The sequence below is a fragment of the Necator americanus genome, chromosome V, assembly GCF_031761385.1.
Source record: "Necator americanus strain Aroian chromosome V, whole genome shotgun sequence".
NCBI lineage: Eukaryota > Metazoa > Nematoda > Chromadorea > Rhabditida > Ancylostomatidae > Necator > Necator americanus.
The window spans coordinates 6,022,209-6,038,667 of record NC_087375.1 but is presented as its reverse complement, the minus strand read 5'-3'; the positions used below and the strand labels follow the sequence as shown (position 1 = coordinate 6,038,667).

At 38.1% G+C, this 16,459-nt stretch overlaps 1 protein-coding gene across 1 annotated transcript; it reads left to right on the top strand.

The window, feature by feature from the left end:
• Window positions 1–896: 896 nt before the first annotated feature.
• RB195_013040 (uncharacterized protein) lies at window positions 897–6,463 on the top strand (the record flags this gene model as incomplete). Its single annotated transcript, XM_013444834.2, has 8 exons — window positions 897–930; window positions 2,202–2,317; window positions 2,425–2,574; window positions 3,476–3,556; window positions 4,666–4,779; window positions 4,847–4,960; window positions 6,114–6,214; window positions 6,286–6,463. The coding sequence occupies 8 exons, from the start codon at window positions 897–899 to the stop codon at window positions 6,461–6,463; spliced, it is 888 nt and encodes a 295-aa protein (XP_013300288.2).
• Window positions 6,464–16,459: the final 9,996 nt, after the last annotated feature.

Below are 16,459 nucleotides of genomic sequence, written 5' to 3'. Positions count from 1 at the left end.
TTTATAGAAACGTCTTTAATGAGCTTCCATATGACCTATATTTGTTCGAAAGTTTCTCATTGAACGGTGAAAACAGCAATGATAAGATAGCAAGATAGGGAGAGGAGATAGTGTCCTTTTTGTGATTTTGTGATAGACAATCGTAGGAAAACCTGTTCCTCTATAAAATGTACTGTGATTTATTGAAGAGATTTAAAGACCTTCTATGGCTGTACCTCCTTTGCACCATTTATTGTGGGGTCGACCGTTTCTTACCTCGGGTCCACGACTATTATCGATCTTTATCGCACTAGTTCCTAGGTGCTATCGATTATTTCTGTTCATATTCATCTGAGAGTCATAATCTTACTAGTAATGACGAATTGGTAGTACTATTTGTGGTTGTTCAAATGATAACTTTTTTGACTCCGCTAAAAAGAATTATATTATAAATTCTTTATTATTTTTATTCACCTTGATCACTTTGACTCCCGTTGATCTTCGAACTGGTCGAGCAGGCGTCCCTGATTCATGCATTTGTCCCGATCGCGTGCCAGAGTAACCCAATGGATCCTCCTTTCACGTAGTTATTTTTATTAATAATATATTATGTATTATTACAAATTATTATTATTCATTACATATTATATGTTATATAATGTTATTTTACTTATTATAAAAGGTCCCTGTCCCTCTATATGATATCATGGAACATTGTTTCATGTACATCTCCGCTCTTCTTTTTTACATAAATATTCATACTGTCGTATTTTTTAGAATAACAAGATTCGATGCCTTGATTGGCTTCTTTCTCTTCTCTCCTTTCCTTCTCTCTCTTTCGTTTTTCTTTTTCTTTTTTAAATTTGCTTCAAAGCTTCTATACTCGTAAGATCCTACATTTTCAGCTAATCATCCATATGTACGCGGATTTCATTGCTGGTTGGGCGGCAGGTACTGAAACAACTCCTTATTGTTTTGATCGATCGTTATAAAAAAAATTCAGAAAATATGGGGTTTTCAAGGACTACTGACTGGTGGCTTTTCTTGCGACATTATGTACGAAAATTACTACATTATTATGCACCAAAAATGTTTTTTTTTAAATAATTTTTACATTGATCTTCTCATTTCCTTCTTTCTCTTTCGCTTCTGATTCTCAGCTCTATTCTCAGCTGTCATTACCAGCTGCAATTCTATTCTTAACCGTTGTTATCTATTTTCTTCAATCAAAAAACAAGAAGTCTTCAATCTTTCAATACTAAAACATGCAGAAAGAAAACATAAAAGTGGAAGTGCTGTGGCATTTTTGGTTTTTTTTTGCATTTTTCGCATATGTATAAGTGGAGGAAATATTGAATTATTCCGTAGTACCCTACAATTAGTCTACTTTTCAAAATTAGCAAGAACACTTTTTCGATCGAAACTGTGGTCCGTTTCCTCGTTCAAAATTCACATTTCCATGTCGAAAAATAGTTCTGCTATCTGTTGGAGATTATTTAATTTATTTATATTTTACAATAGGTTGTATTGGCATTTCACTTCGTATTTGATTACATTATTGTTTGTCAGAATTGACAATTCAATTATTATCATTACACTTGTTCTATATTCCCTTCAGCCTAGTGCGTTGAATTCTAGATCACTTAACATTATCATCGATTATGGATTTAATCGCAGATTGATGCTGCCGGACTGACCAGAAACATAAATAATTCGCACTAGAAAGTTCTGCTACGATTAGGCCATCATCCTCTGCACTGACCTCTCATATTAAAACCGCGCTAACCGGTAATGACCCCTGGAGTTGTTGATTTTTGGAGACTTAGAATTGTTGGTGATTGTGTACTAATTACGCAGTCTATGTTACTTTTTTTTTGCGATGGAAGAGCGCTTACGTTGTAAATGAGGAACTTATCCATGAGACATGAGACTAGATGTTTGCTTGGAATACCTGTGAAACTGCAAGAAAAAATTACCTGGTAAGCGAGAGTGGAATGTAGAAAAAAATCTATTGTTATTGGAAGGAAGCAAGCAAAGTTGCTTTTTTCGTTTTGGTTTTTTTTTGCTTTTCTGCTGTTTTTCAAAGTTCAAAACATGCGGGAAGTAAGAATGGATAATTGGGATCATGTTCAGACTCCTAGCGAACAGAGAAAAAATTGTTAAAATTTTTCTATTTCTCCAAGAGCCCTCTTCGAGAACTCGAATAATTTCTTTGAAATTAGGTGGAGCAGGAATTATCGTCGGCCATCCGCTCGACACCGTCAAAGCGCGACTCCAAACGATGAGTGCCTACAAAGGGATCGTGGATTGTGCAATGAAAACAGTCAAACAAGAAACGGTAAGCTGAATTCCATCTCTGTCCACTGTCGCTAAATTTCGGTGAGAAAACAGAAAATAGCGCAGTAATTCCTATGCATTAATAGTAATCATGTTTTTTTTTCTAAGGTATACGGCCTCTACAAAGGAATGTGGGTACCATTTCTTACGACTGGAGCTCTACATTCGTTGCTATTTGCCGGCTATGGAATGGCTCTACGGGTTTTACATCCTGGCGAGTCAAATGTGGAAGCTAGAAAAGACTTGCCTATGTCTGAGGTTTGTTTGGGAATGATTTTGATAAGGTTCTTCCATGCAAAAAGTGTCGCAAAGTATAGTCGAGTGGAAACGACTTGAAGCACGGACAGTTGCGCAAGCGGCGGCGCTCGAAGCAGTGCGGTGGAGATAGCGGTTGGTATCGAGAAGGGACCATGGCGAACTGCAGAGATGTGTGGCGGTAGCGAGGATCCTTACACGATCCCAACTGCTACGCTCCACCGCGCTGCTTCGAGCGCAACCGCTTACGCAACTGTTCGTGCTTCATGTTGCTTTGACCTTACTACATATGTATCCTGATCACGTTGATCACCTCGTCTGCAGTTATTCTTTGAATTCATCGAACGGGTGCATCCACTAGGCAACTATCGCCCAATCTATTTACTCTCCATCATCTATAAGCTCTTTATAAGAGTGATCTTTAACACGATTGGAAAAGTATTTGATGAAGGACAGCCATGGAAGCGAGCAGGGTTTCGAAAAGATTTCAGTACGGTTGACTTGAGTGTCTCGTGTACGATTCTACTCCAATATTATCTTCCAGAACCTTTATCCATTTAATTTCATTTACTTTAATATTTTTTTACTATTCATTTTGTTTATCTATTCAGTATTACTTCGCAGATCTTACAGTTAATTCAACTCTAATAAGCTAATATACATGCAAAGATTACCTAGCTACTCTGAGTCAAAGCAGAAAATGAAGACAAGAAGCAGAAAGGAAGCGGATTGGGTATAACAGGCGCAGTAAAATAATACGGATATGGGAAAAGTGCACAAAATTTTTACGAAAGAGAGCAGGGAAACCTTTTTCAAAGGGATTCCCTGACGAGATCTCTCTTTTTTTCCACACAATTCATCAGTATTTGAAGCAATCACATGGAGAGATCTGGTCATTTTTCAGATACTTATCGCTTCTATTTGTGGAACGTTAGCGCAAGTGATACCAGTTATACCTGTCGAACTTCTCAAAACTCGTCTTCAGGTAATTAACTTGTTACGAGAGTATAGTATGTTATTCAAAAAGAAAAACTGAAACGAAAACAATCTTCAAGTCCTCTCTTTTGAAACCCTGCCTCTGTGAATTGGATTTATATTTTTTGTTCTGCCAATGAGGCTTTGTTAAAACTTTGTTAGTGGCCTGACGTTGTGACAACCTCGTCTCTACCACGGATCTAAAAATGTTTCGAGGCTTTTGATGCTGCGGATATCCAAAGTCCTCTTCTTTCCTTGCCAAGCGTCGACATTGTTCTAAGTGCACCACGCAAGAACTTTAAAAGGAAAATAAACTGATCAGTCTCATCGACTAGCTGGGCTTGTGAACCACCGTGCTCTCACAGCTTGTCACCAAAGGCAAATGGAATCTATGCACTGTGTAGCATCGTTAAGTGCTGATGTCTGGGTAGTGTTGAAGGCATCACCCCACGAATCTGAGGTAGTACGGATTTCAGGTGGAGTATTCGTATACGCGATCGTAGATTGTGGAGAGGTGGGTGATTCTGTCCATTTCTTGCTAATTGGCCGTAAAAAACGGTCTGGAAGATGCGGCGCATGCTCAAGACTGGCGCGCTCCAATCGAACTCGTTGTAGATAGTAGCGTGCCGGAACACTCTAAGCCGTATCTTCCGGGCCGTTTTTTACGGCAATTAGGAAGAAATGAATGGAGTCACCCCCCTCTCCTTAATCTACGATCCCGCATACGAATAAATCCGTACCACCTCAGATTCGTGGGGTGATGCTTTTAAAGAAGGAGGACAACCCCTCGTGCAGTTTTTTAAAAGTTCACAGAGTGTTACGAACTGCATAAGGTTACTGGCAATTGATGAGCACTCATTTTCGTTATTAATGGTTAGATGATTTCTGATGGAAATCCGAAATGCTCCCAATGCCCTCTTTCCTTGTCGTGGGCTATTATCGTACACTTTGTAGTTTCGCCGGCACAACAAGAAAATATAAGCAGGAAGCTCAGTAGTCATTTTTGGTTATAGTTTTTTGACACGCTAATCTCTTGATAAAACACTTTGTATTCTTGATTGTTAGACTCAAGTAGATAGTTCCCGTAAAACTACGATAGGGTTTCCTTCAGATGTTCAGGTACAACGTGAAAACGTCTCTCGTTCTTCGAAACATTCACGGAACCTTTATTCTGGGCCAGTGGATTGTGCGAAGCGTATAGTCGAAACTGAAGGATTCAGTGGTTTATTCAAAGTAAGTGAGTGATTTTTTTTCTTCAGCTATAAAAAGCGTTTCGTAATTTTCGAGGAACTATGTTTAGGGTGGGAAAGTGATATTTCTTCGTGATAATATTGGGTATCTCTTCTACATCCCAGTTTATGAAATGATATTACGACTTACGAGAAGTCGTAACGTCAACGAAACAGGTGCACAGGTAAGATCTAATGTTTGTTAATGATCTAATGTTTTTTGGAAGCTTCAAAGCGAAGATGTTGCGTAAGAGAAATGTGAATGCCTGAGAGTCAAAAGGGTCAACAAATTTCCTTGTTTTCAATGAGATTCTTGATCCATTGTTTTTTCCGCGGTCGGATAGTGCATATTTTATGCTCTTTGACCTAACAGATTAAAAAAGATGTTCCTGAAAATAATGTGGAGCATTTTGAAGGAAGAATGAAGTTGGATCGTGCACCCAAAACGTCTCCGCAGCTTCCTCTATACAAACTCATAGTACTTCTGCGAAACAACCATCTTAAATTTGCATATTCACCACTTATTTACAATAATTTACCATATATACCAATTTGACAAGTGTGCGAAATTATTTCTTGCGCTGCTACTGAAAGCGAGCCATAAACATTCGAACGGCTAAATCATAACACTATCGTTTTGAACATTGCCTTTTTCCTTCCCATACTCTCAAACAATAGTGTCTGATTTTATAGGCAGCATACAAGAAATTGACAACGTTAGGTATTTCCACGAAAAGATAAAGCTAATGGTGTAGGACACAAATATTAGCGCGATCACTTCCAATTCCTCCTAATTATCCCTACAAATGGCGTGAGAAATGGCCATGCCCATCGAATTTTCCTACGAGGCACCTAACAACGTGTCACGTGTGCAAATGCACGAGTACGCGTCTGCCAGCATGCGAGAGAGGCAACGTCAACAGGACACTGATTCTCCCCTCGCTCACATAAGTGGAACTTTTGTAGTCTGTATTTTTTGTAATCCTGTCGACGGGGCCGTTTTCTACGCTGTCTCCCCGAGCAATTAGGGGAACTGCAGGAGAAAAAAGAACTAAAATTAAAAATTAAAGCTGCTTTCATACTATCTATTAGCAAAAGGTTATGAGTTATTCAGAAGTACCTAAATTCCGCTACAATTTTTGTACCCTTAGCCACTCTATTCCTGCTTCCGTGTAGCCATGAGCGCCAGTCGATAACAAGGGATGGAAGGAGTAATTAAGCCACCAAAATATCTTTTTCTAAGATGTACTATGTACAATTTTAAATGCATCACGCTAAAAATAAAAGTTTACATGTTGCTGAACCGTTAGAAAATAGATGGAAGCGTCTAATTTCCAGCTATTTGCCGGCGGTTGCGCGGGAGTCGCAGGTTGGCTTTCTGTTTGCCCTCTTGAAGTCGTAAAAAATCGAATTCAAGTCGAGAACGTTGCTTGCAGAACGTGAGTTTTACTATTTAGAAGTTTATAACTCTAAAAATACTTGTTATTAAGTTAATGGTGGATTTTTCCAGAACTGCGACCGAGGTAGCGCGACGAATATGGCGGCACGAAGGTGCATCTGCTTTCTATCGCGGAGGATTGACTATGTCCATACGAGGGTTTATAGTTAACGCCGTAGTTTTTCTCGTCTATGAAAACATATTCTCGTTGATAGACGCTGCTTCGAGCTTCAAGCTGAACACTACATGATCTCGGTTCCTATAAATATTTGCACAGTTACAGTGTTCCATTGTTTTGTTAGATTGTTTTGTAGTTGCTGATAGAATAGTAAGAAGTGAAGCATATGAAGACTCGCAACAATAGCGCTTTAGGATGATTCTAGTCCTTATAGACGTGGTACGTTACTGACTGCCTTCAAACCAACAAATTTTTGCGTATTTTATCGGCTTAGCTGGGCTGAATTCCTTACGGGCTTTACCTACTCGTGCTTGTTCAAGGTAGCAAACGATCGGTTTGAGGCTACTCCTGCATAATCCTGTCACCCCATGTATTTCCGACCTTTTCCAAAACTTTTCGAAAATATTCCCGTTTAGGCGCTCGCATTTTACCAGTGGATCCCCTCATACCCAATAATTCCCCATGGTGAGTGTAGCGCAGTCGTTAACTGGTCTAACTGTAACAACACGATCGATGGTTCGGCATCGCCTCTGGTGCTAACCATGCCTTTTTTCTCCGTGTAATTAGTACCAGACTCGCCTGGAAAGATAAAATCACAGTTGTGACACATCAGCTTGCCCCTGCAAGCCATTGTGAGCGTGCACTGGCGTTCATAAATCCCAAACACTAGAGCACTGAAATCAGAAGCGCAAGTGCACCGCAAGGGATTGATCTTCGCCACCTTATCACCTCATGTTTTGCCCTTCAATTGAGTTTTGCCACTTAGTTTGCATGCTGAAAAATGACGCAGCTACGGGAGAGATATGCAGCAAAGATACGTTAAGGCCACTTCCGCATTCGATTCTTCAACGAAGTGACTGTGGTCGATCCCCGTCAGAAACGAAGCCAAGCTGAGGGTCTACCTATCCGCAATTTGTCCCATCATGATGTACGGATTGGAAACAGAGGCAGCGTCTTCATCTATGATTGAGAATCTCATGGAAAAGAAGCTGTTTAGACGGATACTTGGCTACTTTTGGCAAATGGTGCTCCATAACAGAGAACTTTACGTCAGAAGTGATATGGTGTACCAGCAGATGACGCGAGAATATATCAACATCTTCTCCAGCCCTCCAAAGTAAAGACAGAAAGCCAAGTTTGCTTTCTTGATCACGTTATAAGGAGACCATCAGATCAGCTCATCTAAGTTGCCTTGAGGATGCTCCCAGGCCCAAAGTGCTAGAGACCACTCGGACGTAAAAGAAAGTTCTGGACGGAAGTGAAGAAGGACCTTAGGAAACGTGACATAGACAGGCAGTTCAGACGAGGCGTAAAGTTTCGTGGATCATGAAACCGACGGATTGACAGTGCGCGGTCTAGTGGAAGGTTGGATAGGATGGGCTCAATTATGTTCAAGGACGACTTACCTCAACAAATATGGCACAAACAATGACATGGGATAAGTCTCGCTAAACCATAAAGTCCGTCCACCTTAACTTCACCTTTAAATCAAGGTAAAACATCATTGAAAGAAAAGTTGGAGGCTAAAATTGAAAGGGTGAATTTCGTTCCGCCTCTACCTAGACGATCCATTTTAGATTAAGTCACTCCTCGTATACTTCTCCAACAATGAAACCGCATCGCGTTAAAGTCGTCCTCATCCGTATTGTCACGTTTGAAATGTTTCACATGACTCACTTTTTGGTAAGAGTTAGCTACTTCAATCTTTTGCATACAAACCGGAATCGAACAGAAAAACTGCTTTGTGAATAACTCACTAACTAGTTCATAATAATGTTGGTTTTAAGCACATAGAGCATTGTAAAAATACAAATTACTCTGCCATCCGTCCGAATACAAATAGACAAATGCAAGAATATCTCCGAAATGAATACTAAAGATATGAAAAATGGGTTTTTAACGAATCCGACCATATCTGCCTTATCTAGAACACCTAATCGATAGTGAGAGTCTAGAACACGGAAGGTTAGCAGGAAGCGCTCATGTAAAGAAGAAAAAAAAACGCTCTCAGCTGAAACCTGCTGCTACAATAAAACGAGTCATGTCAATCCATTGTACAGCATATTATTAGCGTACCGATTTCTCTACTCTCACCTACAATCACCAAATAACACATATCATATTCGATTTTCAGTGAAACATTGACAGATGGCATTAGATCGTAGATCTGTTGATCCGTCATAAATCTGTTTTTATTCTCGTTTAGTGAATGAATTCGTCGCGTATTGATTTTTGCGGTTCTTTTTTTTTGCTGGGGTTTTTTTTTATTCAATTAATCATTTTTACAACATTTTTACATCTTACAACATTTTACAATTTTCCAATAATTTAAGATTTATTTTTTTAAATATTGTAGAAATTTTTCAATATTTACATTCCGATCTGTGCACCTGTATGAAATCTCCCACGTTGCGTTATATGTTAATAATATAAAGTTATATGCTAATAATATGGAATAATACGATATATTATGTAATATATGATTTTCCAATAATTTAAGATTTGTTTGAAAAAAAGAGATTAATTATTTGAAAAAAAGATTTGAAAAAAGGTATAATTAATAATATTAGATTGTAATAGTATGTTAATGTTGTTCTTAGGGGTGTCCCAAAAAAAGCGATGAATGCAATTTGAAAACTAAAAAATGCTTTTTTCTAAAGATAAGAAAGACTACACTATCGCATTCTAAGGCATGTGTGCTCAGACTAAATTTTAAGATGTTTTGTAAACAAAATGACTGTGGAGTGAGATTAAGAAAAAGGATAAAGTCACTGGCGTATCAATCCACTTGAGATGCGCCAACGCGTTTTACTGCAATTCGTAATCGTTGAGGTTTTGGAACGGGTGTTGGCCTACGCAATGATGAAAAGCTTTGTAGGCACTAGGACGGTTTCGAACCATAACCGATAGCGCGACTACAGCGGATCTCTAACCGACTGCGCTACACCTGCCGGTGAGAGATTAATTGAGGTTTAATATTGTGATTTTTTTTTCATTTTCAAACTCCGTGGCGCATCGGAGTAAAAGTGAGGTGTGGTTTAATGTATTTTTTGCATCCTGCTCCTTCCACCACTTTTTGATCTTTTTCAAAGGGACAGCGTACAACCGCCCCCTCCGGTCAGAAGTTGACTAACTGGTCTCATTAAGAAAGTAGAGCTGACAAAAAATCAAAAACGAATGAAATCTGCACAGAGTATATGCTCCTTAAATAGCCATTCCTAGATGAGTTTTTAAAGAATCGCATGTGTAACGTTCTCGTTGTTGAGAACGTAATTAAGTCACTCGTAATCGTTTGTTAATAAGTTCTTTTTCACACGTATTTGCAAAAAAGTCATCATTGTTCTATAAAGTTTAGGCGAAATTCCAGGAAGTTCTGTCCTTTCTCTTCTTTTTTGTTTACTGCGGACGTATGGGTGTTTTCAAAAAGTGAAAAAAAATCGCTTATTTCTTCTGCTCATGAAGTGATTTCTGACAGGTTAGCTATGCTTTGAATCGACCGAATAATAAATATCTTCCTCTTACTAATATCAATGAGCATTCTTAGCATCTTACAACGAATTTTCCAATGAATTTGATGAAAAGAAACGGTTAATTCGTAATAATGACATAATTGATCATAGTCGTCAAAGAATCGTAGGCTTGTTTGTGGATTACTGGGATGGCGACGATTTTTTCACGGAATAGAAAGACAGTTGTAAGGTCTTACAACCACCGAATTTTGCGGAATAGCTCCTTGTTACTTTTACTAGATTTGTAATGCATTTTTACAGTCTGGACGGGTAACATGCGAATTCTAACACTGTACACACCCCATGTTAGAGTGTGGCACACAAATTGGCACATTATTAATTACTAGAGAAATTGTTCAAGGCAAATGTCAACGGCTGATAGATGGCAAACAAACAGAAGAGAACGGTTTGTAGCTCACATTGTGACGCATTTTATAACGATTCTTTCAAACTCTCATCGTATTTTTGTCCCTTTGAAATGCCTAAACAGCTCCAAGGAATCAATTACCGCAGAGGGAGTTGAATCCAGCATACTGTGGAATTGACGATGTTGGGATGTCTCCATGAAAACATAGCATTAGAAGTTTGGAATATGGGTACGAGCGTGCTCACACTAAATTCCCCCTAATCGTGCTCGAAAACTTCGTGGAAAACGGCTTTCTCGTACGAATTTTCCGTGCCCGTCCCCTCTTCCCGTTTCCGCAAGCGAGCGGTCAATAATCAATGAGGTTTCCTCAACGACCTAGATCCAGGTAAGACCAACGAATAGGCTGCTGGAAGAACCGGCGAATGTAAAGAAGTAGCGTCATAAGGTTCCTCGTAGGATAGTTCGTGCACGAACCAAGGAAAATCAAACGTGAGCACACCTACGCTCGTAATCTACACCACTTTGCCTAATTTTTCGTGGAAAGATCCCAACGTTGTTAATTTCATGTTATGGTGCCTTCGCGGCTTACTCTGTACTCAAATGATTCTATCGATCCAAGTTTTGGTCGCAATAAGTACAGTCATTAATAGGGTTGCTTAAGACCTTGGAACTACGTTGGTTCAAAATTTGTCAATTTTCTAACATCACAGTTGATTTTTACGATTGTTAGTGATGTGGGTGATGTTTATGAAATGTGCACTTTTTTTAGGTTAAAGAAAAACCTTATTTGCCTCAAACGAGAGCATTAGGCTGCGGTAGGTCAGCAGTAGTCGTTCAAAATCGATCGAGTTTCATTCCATAACATTTGGGATATTTATCTCGTTACAATAGCGTTTGGTGCAGTAATAAACTGTTTTAGATGAAGGGCAAGGTGTTGGTGGTTGTTGTTGCTTTGGGAAAACCCATGGAACAAGCATTGTAGACAGTTTTTACGTCTTTGATAATAATCACAGCGGTGGAACCGCAATAGATGATGACCTTTCTTATACCGTCAAAATGTGAAGTGTGTCAAAATTGCATATTGCATATTGCCCATTCCAGGCAGAAAGCCACCGGAGATTAGAACACGTTTTTTTCCATGGATAAGCTCCAGCTCCATAAGTTCGTTTTATCGTTTTTTGCATTGGATAGCGCATGGAATAGGGATCATAAGGTGCAATTTCATAAGGTTGTATAGTTGGGTCAAAACGACCTGAGGTTCGGTGCAATTGCGTAGGCGGCTGCGCCCTAAGCGGCGCTGTTGAGCTGGCAGTTGGGACACCAAAGTGGGACTATCGCTACTTTAAAGGCATCACTCCACGGACCTGAAGATACGACTTCGAGCGTTCCGGCGCGCTACTTTCTATTAGGAGTTCGATCGGAGCGCGCCAGCCTTGTGCATTTGCCGCATCTTCCGGGCAGTTTTTTTTTACGGCAATTAGGAAGAAATGGACGGAATCACTCTTCTCTCCGTAATCTACGACCCCATATAGGAACTCTCCACCTGAAATCTGCACCGTCTCAGATTTGTGGGGTGATGTCTTTAACCAGGACTACAGCAATGAATGGAGCGCAACTTGATTGAAACCGTCAGTTCCGCAGCGTTGCGCAATTGCACCGAGCTTCAGGTCGTTATGAAGCGACTATGGTACACGTTTCGGAACTTGTCTTTGACGTTAATCAAATGGAGTGCGTGACGAGAAAAATGCATACATAAAATGTAGACAAACGAACAACATTTCCGTGACTGCAATTTTCTTTGTTGTTACCTACAAACGTCATGTATTTGCTTATTTTCTTTCTTTCTTTCGCCTTAGAGCTTATTGTTTTATCAATTACCGTTGTTCGCTAAGCAAATTGTCGTCTCATAATTCTGTCAATATTTTTAAGTAGTTGATTTTTTTTCCGTTGTGTGTTCCCTTCAGATGAAAAGACAAAAGATACTGCTTAGAAAAGTATGTAACTTTAATAATGAAAACTAAAAAGGGAAAGGAGGGGTGAGGGCATTTCCCGTATAATATCGTTGTTTTCTTCGACCGTGGTTATCTCTGAATTCTTAATCTTCCAGTACCGTTCTATGCGATGTTGACTAGCACTCGGGAAATGAGCTTTTTTTTTCTCCTTCACGACTAGTGTTCTACTTTTCAGTTGCACTCTCAGATTAATTTCTGAGGTAATAGATTAGGGACACTTGGTCGCTCATATACAAATAATACTAACTACAAATTGTTACAAATTGCTAGCTCCACCGCGCTACTTCGAGTGCAGTCGCTTCCGCAACTGCATCGGTGTTCATGTCGTTTTGACCCGAACACATTTGACCATTTTTCTTAAGTTTGTCAGCTAATGTTCTAGGTTGATGCGCTGCGCTCAGATTGTAGCACTGCTCTGTTCGGTGGTTATGCTGGTGACCGAAAAAGAAGCATAATGTTTCTGTTTGATTGTGAAGGGATCTACTGGGAGCTGAAATTACAGATCGGGTCCCGCGTCTCAGACTTTGAATAGGGTGGTTTGTCGGAACTTTGCTCTATAAAGTAAGTAATAGAAGCATAGTTAATGAAAAAAGCTAGGAAATAATAAGAAGTGCCAGCAAAAATAAGAAGAAAGAATAAAATTAGAGATAGGAATCAAAATCCAAGCCTTTAAACTCATGATCATTCGGAAAAGTTCTGAAAAGTTCCGGCTTCCTTTCAAGAAAACTAAGGACCGCATGATCGCATGTAGTTATTTTATGGAATCTCGCCTTCATGGAAAGAGTCTTCTGATAAAATCACTTACTTTGAAGCTATACGTAAACGGTTTCAGATGAGAATATGATTGTGAATACCGTCTGAGAGGGTAAAACATAATAGTCAGAAGTTCCATAATCGGTAAGGATAGTCAGTAACATTCCATATTTTCTTCTTTTTTACCTGTGGTGCTCTCAGAGGTGCTTAATATACCGAATTTAACCAAGTTTGGTAAGATATGAATTATTTAAATTCAAAGAAGATTCATGTTTGAAGGCTGTTCAACACTAACATTTATTGTATAAGCCATTTAGATATTTCATGCTGCTCTGAGAAGGATTGCTAAGGACATGATTAAGCTCTCAGCTATAAAAAATGCACATTATATAGGTAACAGCAGGCTTATCGTGAACCTAAATCAGAATCATAGATGCGATAGTCGGAGCCGGTGCTCTGAACCCCTTCACCTTTGAACGGTTGGGGAACAGACATCCCATCCTTCACTTTTAAACGGTTGCTGAAATTACCCCCTTCACTTTTGAACGGTTGGCGAAAGGACCCCCTTTACTTGAGCTGCACCCCATGGGCTAAACACCCTTCACCTGCGTAGGGCCCAGCTCTCTCCATCGCTGCTGTGATCAGAATTCACTACAGCTCCGCCGGAAGTGCTGTGATTCATAGTAGTAGCGACGAAACAAGTCATAAATTATTAAAATTCGAAGCAAACACATTGAAATAAACTAATTAAGAAGTAGTCTCTTCGAATTTGCTATATTTAGCCTCCATGTTTGTCTCAGTGGTCACTCAGCGTTTTTTTTTTCACAAGATTCCTTCTCAGAGTGCTTTATCAATCTATTACTGTAGAATCGCTATCATTCACTGCACGATACGATTATCGCTGACCTTTGTTTTATCGGCATGAGCTTTGTAGCTGATGGTAGCTCTAATCATCTAAATGTTTACTTTCATACGTTATGTCTGCGCATCACTGCGTACACATTGATACGCAATTTATGTAAACATCAACGAAATGCTAAGGTGAAATGAATGAATCCATGTTTTCTCGTTGGTTTTGCGATCGTAGCAGCGCCTGATGATGGGCGATGGCGGCATGTTGGCAGTCAGTCAACCATCGTCCATAGTGCTTCTTCTACGTACCAGTTATCGAATCTCAACCACTTTTGTAAATATTGGAGTAATGTGTTAGTTGTACAAACAGAACATCACGTTGAACGTTGAGAAAATGTTGACGATAAGTTGACTAGTTTTTCACGTGTTCTTCTATATTTTCCAAGAGGCAGAGTTTTTTTTTTCCTCCGAGTTTCGCGCTACTTAAAGTTTGTAATTTCATCCGTTTCTTGTACAAACTTTGCTCTGAATTTCTTTTTCTACCCTTCGAAATTGAATTCTTGACGTTTTCCTTCTTTCACCGTGGAATAGAAGTCATGTTCGCAATCCTAGCAAAAGGAAAGCATAAATTCTTGAATAGCGTTTGATGATTTTGAGGATATTGGCAAGAAATCCAGATTTAACCATCAAAAATTGACTTTATTAATGATGATTGATATAATGATTGATATTGATGATTAACGATGATCGACACAGTAAGTAATCAGTCGAGTTATAATTAAATAATCAGTTATAATCAGTTAGTTAGGAAAAATTACTAAAGTTACGATTTCTTTCTTTCTGCTGTTTGAACTACAGAACTGTTAGTGCGCTTAGCTACGCGTCCAAGAGTGTTTCCAGTTTATTGGACGTTCTTAGCTTACTAATAATAGTAATTACCACCTACATGAAATGTTGAAGAAAATTTTCTTACCGCTTGATCGACAAACACGTTGAGAGTGCGTTTCTCAACAAGGAATTTCACTAAGATATCCGTGAAAAAAAAAACCTCGAGCGCACACACGAAAGGAATTCGATTGCGTAGAGTGTAGATTTCCGAAACCTTGAACCACTTTTTTCTTGTGATCGGCGTGAAATCAAGTTCAATAAATCAATTGATTGAACTATCCATCAATAAAGTGTATGGAAAACATGATATTTGCAACTTTTAACATGCTTTCTTTTTGGAAGGAGAGCGAATCGATTTGAAACGTTATTTTCGAAGGTTCTCGCAAGTACACAGTTGTAAATAAAGTTTTTTTTTTGAAATGAAAACCAACATCATATTTTATAGAAATAAATATAGAAACTAAACGAAATATATAGAAATAGAACATATAAATTGTAGAATAAAATAAATATATAAATAGAATATGTAGAAAGATATTTATAGAACGATTGAATTCTTCTTTCTATCTCGTTTCTCTATTTCCTCTTCTATTTTTGATCGTTGACTAACGGATTTTGAATTTGAATTTTTGATTTCGATCACTTTTTAAAGAAATTTCAAAGCAAGACTAAAATAAATACTCCTAATTGTTTCGATATTTTTATTTCGTTCCCTTTACATTACATCCTTTGAATTTTCTTTCCCAAATTTCGGTTATGGTTACAAATCGACATTTTTCGACGATTCGGTACGGTCACAGCCTGGTTCTACAAATATCAAGGAAATTTTATTACAGCAACATTATTTTCAGTGCGTCGGTTAGCTACCGCGGTTGCACATTCGTGGCTTGTTATCAACCATAGGCAACGGTTTTGTTCTATGCACACAAATCAAATATTAAACGTTGTTCGATTTGATAAGTAGTACCGTACTGCATAGTGCTAATGTTCTTATCAATATGATCATCTTTGATCTGTACCTATGCTGGTATTTTTATTTGTTTTGAGCGGATTTTCTCTGTTTTCCGTGAGCGATAAAGCAATAGTGCAGATTTGATAGATAAGAGCTAGGATGTGGTTTCATTTATAAACTGGTCGGCTCATAGCGATCTACATATTTGGTAATTTTTCTAGAAAATATATTTTATTCGACTCGAATATAATTTATTTACATTTTTGTAATGTAATTTCTGAAAATAGGTAAAATAGTTTGAAAAAAGTAAAACAGTCTGGGTTCATCCTATTTAATAATAATATTCAATAATAATAATTTAATTAGTCCTAACTCTAGTTTAATTAATTTAATAATAATAATAATTTAATTGGTTCTAACACTAGTTTAATTAATTTAATAATAATAATTTATTTAGTTCTAACTCTAGTTTAATCATTATAATAGTCATTATTATTGGTTTCTATTATTATTTATCATCATTCTATCATTTATTAGTAATTTGAATTTGATCTGCTTTAATCAATATCTAATTATGATATTGTACTGCCGAACGTAATTAAGCCTATGTAGTTTGAAATTTTGTGCAAAAAAAAATTAGGTAAAAAATAAAATAAATAACTTCAAAACTACTTTTTCACAGAATATTAGAAACTTCTTATATATTCCAGAATATCACATTATCCTTGTTGTCTA